General features: G+C 39.5%; 1 protein-coding gene across 1 annotated transcript; it reads right to left on the bottom strand.

The window, feature by feature from the left end:
- Window positions 1-276: 276 nt before the first annotated feature.
- On the bottom strand, window positions 277-5,048 carry LOC143887797 (uncharacterized). The gene is made up of 2 exons (XM_077391980.1): window positions 4,401-5,048; window positions 277-4,019 (listed from the first exon to the last, which is right to left on the bottom strand). The coding sequence occupies exon 2, from the start codon at window positions 2,766-2,768 to the stop codon at window positions 1,563-1,565; it is 1,206 nt and encodes a 401-aa protein (XP_077248095.1). The 5' UTR covers window positions 2,769-4,019; window positions 4,401-5,048; the 3' UTR covers window positions 277-1,562.
- Between the last annotated feature and the right edge of the window lie 440 nt (window positions 5,049-5,488).

Here is a 5,488-nt window from a genome sequence, read left to right as displayed (position 1 = left end):
TTCACTTGCCTGAATGTACGTGGAAAGGATCGTGCAGATGAGAATTTCACGAAAGCAACGTGAGAAGTACCCTTTTCAAATTCTGATGTTTCCTGTGTTCAGTGTTCTTTCTATCAAATTCCTTTCTGATAATATTCCCTGTGTTCTTTCTATCAAATTTAAGATCATGTGGGCCCCGTATGTTACTATTCATGTGAGCCCCGTATGTTACTATTCATGTGGGCCCCGCATATTATTTATGTGGGCCCCGCATGTTACTATTCATGTGGGCCCCGCATGTTATTATTTATGTGGGCCCCGCATGTTACTTATATAGGTGGTAGAACCAACCATTGCTTTATCTATATAGGTGGTAAAACCAACCATTGCTAAAAAAATAATATAGGTAGGTGGTAGAACCAACCATTCTATATGAAAGAGATTATTGCTAATATAGGTGGTAGAACCAACCATTCTCTAAAAGAAAGACTTACTTGGTAGTGGATTTCCTTCTTCCCTCTCTTCTCTTTCTTCTCTTTCTTCCCTTTCTTCTCTTTCTTCCCTCTCTTCCCTTTCTTCCCTCTCTTTTCTTTCTCTCATTTTCTTCTTCTTCTCTTCGGCTATTTATAGTCTTTTCTCTCAACAGTATTTTGCACTGTTTACTATTAAATTATTATTCTCGTCAACTACGTAACAGTGAAATGAATATTAAATTTTACGTGTAACAGTATAATGAATATAAAATTTGTCGAGAATAGTAACGGTTGCTTGTGAATAGTATTAGGATAAATTTTTATTTTTGTGAACAGTGAGATGATTAATATTATTTAAGTATTATTTTCGTCATGATTAATATTATTTAAGTATTATTTTCTTTCGGTGGAATATTTAATTATTTATTTTCGTTCGGTGGATTATTCTTTTCGTCGGTGGAATATTATTATGGTCCAGCTGACGTTGGTCCCGCTGGTGGTAGGACCCGCTTGTGTGGAGCCCGCTGATGTGGGACCTACTTGTGTATAGTACTTGGTGGGTCCTACTGTGAATAGTAATTATGAATAGTCTTATTCTGAATAGTACTTATGAATAGTAATTTGCATAGTAATTTTGCATAGTATTTTTAATATATATTTTTACCGGTTATTACATTCTACCCCCCTTAATGAAAATTTCGTCCCCGAAATTTACTATTCTAGAAGAACAAGGAAATGGTGCGTCGCATAGGCTATCAATTATCATAGCTCACAAACTTGAGCTGAATATGGGATGTTCTTGGTCTCTGCGGTTTCACTCTCGGAGTCACTATCTTCTATTATGATGACCTAAAGTTCCTGCCTTTTAGTTCCTGCCTTTTTACCCTGAGTGACTCCTGAACAGATGTCCCAAAGATTTGCATCCTATCACTTAACTAGCTTCTTTCCCCCCTTACAAATCCTACCATCTCATATTTAACTTTTCGCAGGCTTACTTTTCGCAGGCTTACTTTCAGTCATGCTCTATGAATTTTCATCCTAAGTCACCCATTCCAGAATGTAGGCCGTAAGTCTTATGATTCCCCATTCCAGAATGGAGGCCGTTCAGTACTATTTCAATACGAAGCATACCTTGAGTTTTATAATAAAATTGTAAGGAAAATAGTAATTAAAATCCTGACCTTTAGTTATCGCAGTAGATGCCTTAGCACTGTCGTTAACGAGTGCAAAGAAACGATTTCCTGACCCTCCTTGCGCTTTCTCATTTTGACTCAGAGGGCGATATTGGTTTCTCTTCTCTTGATTTTGCGACTGGTTCTGATTACCCCTCCACTGGTTCTGCTGAGGAGCAGACTGTCTTAGAGTTTGAGGCTGATGTTGGGATGGGGTCCCATTTTGCTGTCTGCCTAACCTAGGGCAGTTGTATTGTTTGTGGTTAGGGTCCCCACAGTAATAGCATACATCCCTGCCCCTCAAGCATTGACCCGTATGTCTCTTTCCGCAAGTTGGGCATACTGGAACAGTATAACTCACATTCTCATTCTCATTCTCCGACTTCTGCTTCTTTAGAGGTGGTGGTTGATTTCGGTTCGCAGAGGATTGTGCCCTTGCAGCCGAAACAATTCTTTCGCTTCTCTCTGCGACTTCCGCCTTCGCACAGGCCTCTGCTAAGGTCTGAGGATTAAGGATAATAATGCTGGCCATAAGGGTGGGGCGGAGCCCGTCCACAAACTTTCTTACCCTATCCTCCTCAGTAGCGGCATAACCTGGGGCATAGCGGAATAGAGTCCTGAATCTTGCCCCATACTGGGCCACCGACAACCTTTCTTGCTTCAGTGCTGCGAATTCTTCAGCCAGTGAGTCCTTTACATGTGCAGGAAAGAACTGGGCATTAAATCTCGTCTTAAATTGGCTCCAAGTCTCGGTGGTCGCCGTCGGGTAATTCTGTACAGTGGTTCTCCACCAGACTCCTGCCTCGCCAGTGAAAAGAAATGAGGCCAACCTAATTTTCTGTTCATCATCGCACGCCATGACATCAAAGATGCGTTCCACGCTCAAGATCCAGCTGTCGGCTACCATAGGATCTCCCACCCCAGTGAATTCAGGAGGGTGATAATCCCTGAACTGACGATGGAGTTTGGTAGGATCTTCCCTTGGCTGGTGCACGGCCAAATTTGCCGCAATACTTCGGAGAGCCTCTTGACTCGCTGCTTGGGACTGCACTTGACTCCTAAGTATCTCCGTAAGCATGTGCAGAGGGTCTTGCTCCTCTTCCTGCCCATCCCTCCTAGCTCCTTTTCTTTGGTAAGTATTCATCTTCTGCCAAGACAAGCCTACAATTAATTTACATTTTCAGGGTATGTTGGAAGATTTTAAACCCCTTCGTCCTAGCGACGATTTGTCGGTAATAGGAAGGTACCATAACTTTTAATTATTTAGATCTTCGTATCCCATCTTAAGACGTACCCAAGACTCGTTCACCAGGTTCCTCACAGCCTAAACCTGGCGCAGCTCTGATACCACAACTGTAACGACCCGATTTCCAGAACCAAGCCGTTACACCTATTTGACAAATTCACCTGATGTTCTTTATGAGCAGCGGAAGTATTCTCAATAATGAAATCCATTTAAAATTTTAAACTCACTCTGTTCTAAATTAAGGACCTAGCATCCCAAATAAAATTTATTACAGTCCGAAATTAAATACTTAAACTGAGTCTAAATACGACAGGTGACCCATCTGTCACTCCACCCTCTCTATTTATTTCCCATTCCCGCTTTATTTATATGTCTTCGTTTGCGAAGGCTCCCTCTTCTACTAATCCTGTGGAGGGAAATGTAGCAACGTAAGAGCAAGGAAAAAGGCTCACGACATAAAAGAAACAGTACAATAACCATAAAAATTTCAATGATCAACATTAGAATCCATTTTAAACTATACAGTTTTTCAAATAAATCAAATTTGGAAATAAATCAAGTAATATGAACTCTCATCCTTACTGTGATTCCCAATATGTTCTCTCCCCCAATAGTCATACGGTCATTATGGCCATTATGGCAATTCCCCAATTACCCTGACTCTGGCCGTCAACTATTGACCATCAAGGAACCTCCGCCCCCTAATGAGACGTGCTCCTTTCTAGGATTTCCTTTGGGTCACCTTCCACCCGAGGATTTTCTTTGGGTCACCTTCCACCCGAGAATCTCCCCAATAGTCATACGGTCATTATGGTCATTATGGCAATTCTCAATTACCCTGACTCTGGCCGTCAACTATTCTCTCACCCTTCATTTCAACCTAGAATGGCATGCAGAATTTATGCAAATTTTGCTTTCTGAATGAATATGAAACTTTGCTTTCTGAAATGAAATTCTAAAGAAATATGGTATTGAAGATACTTTTACCTTCTAACACAGTCACATATCAAATAATCATAGGAATTACACTGAATTACCGTTATGAAGCGAGTCCATATTCACTTGCCTGAATGTACGTGGAAAGGATCGTGCAGATGAGAATTTCACGAAAGCAACGTGAGAAGTACCCTTTTCAAATTCTGATGTTTCCTGTGTTCAGTGTTCTTTCTATCAAATTCCTTTCTGATAATATTCCCTGTGTTCTTTCTATCAAATTTAAGATCATGTGGGCCCCGTATGTTACTATTCATGTGAGCCCCGTATGTTACTATTCATGTGGGCCCCGCATATTATTTATGTGGGCCCCGCATGTTACTATTCATGTGGGCCCCGCATGTTATTATTTATGTGGGCCCCGCATGTTACTTATATAGGTGGTAGAACCAACCATTGCTTTATCTATATAGGTGGTAAAACCAACCATTGCTAAAAAAATAATATAGGTAGGTGGTAGAACCAACCATTCTATATGAAAGAGATTATTGCTAATATAGGTGGTAGAACCAACCATTCTCTAAAAGAAAGACTTACTTGGTAGTGGATTTCCTTCTTCCCTCTCTTCTCTTTCTTCTCTTTCTTCCCTTTCTTCTCTTTCTTCCCTCTCTTCCCTTTCTTCCCTCTCTTTTCTTTCTCTCATTTTCTTCTTCTTCTCTTCGGCTATTTATAGCCTTTTCTCTCAACAGTATTTTGCACTGTTTACTATTAAATTATTATTCTCGTCAACTACGTAACAGTGAAATGAATATTAAATTTTACGTGTAACAGTATAATGAATATAAAATTTGTCGAGAATAGTAACGGTTGCTTGTGAATAGTATTAGGATAAATTTTTATTTTTGTGAACAGTGAGATGATTAATATTATTTAAGTATTATTTTCGTCATGATTAATATTATTTAAGTATTATTTTCTTTCGGTGGAATATTTAATTATTTATTTTCGTTCGGTGGATTATTCTTTTCGTCGGTGGAATATTATTATGGTCCAGCTGACGTTGGTCCCGCTGGTGGTAGGACCCGCTTGTGTGGAGCCCGCTGATGTGGGACCTACTTGTGTATAGTACTTGGTGGGTCCTACTGTGAATAGTAATTATGAATAGTCTTATTCTGAATAGTACTTATGAATAGTAATTTGCATAGTAATTTTGCATAGTATTTTTAATATATATTTTTACCGGTTATTACACTCCCCCCTTGACAGGTGATTGTCATATCAAAGCCCTTTTTTTGGTCATTTTCTCAAATAAAAATCGACATCAAAATCAAAAGACCTGATTGTGATTAGTTTGGAAAGGGCTATCAAGAGACTGGAGATAACAAAACCCATTTGGTTTGTTAACCTGATCTTCTCTATGGGGCTGCTTTTTGGCTTGTCTAAATTGCTTTTCTTCCCCTTTCTAGGTGACCCAGATCTTCCATCTCCCAAGCTAGTATCACCAAAATAGCTGCTGCCCATCTCCCTTCTCATGAAATTCACATCAAAACCAGCTTCTATGACATACCTGTAACTGAGAAAGAGATTCTGTAGTTTGATGTTAAATCTGTAATAAATAAGAACTACAACATAGAAGATATGGCATTATTTTGAGGAGAAAAACAAAAGGGGTGTAAAAATGAGTT

This window comes from Tasmannia lanceolata, unplaced genomic scaffold, assembly GCF_043159265.1.
Source record: "Tasmannia lanceolata isolate RefF3 unplaced genomic scaffold, GAP_Taslan_0.1 ptg000012l, whole genome shotgun sequence".
Taxonomy (NCBI): domain Eukaryota; kingdom Viridiplantae; phylum Streptophyta; class Magnoliopsida; order Canellales; family Winteraceae; genus Tasmannia; species Tasmannia lanceolata.
This window is presented reverse-complemented; position numbering and strand designations above follow the sequence as displayed.

What these genes read in the sequence shown, in the direction of transcription:
- LOC143887797 (XM_077391980.1), bottom strand. Translation starts at nt 2,768, where the DNA reads ATGAATACTTACCAAAGAAAAGGAGCTAGGAGGGATGGGCAGGAAGAG.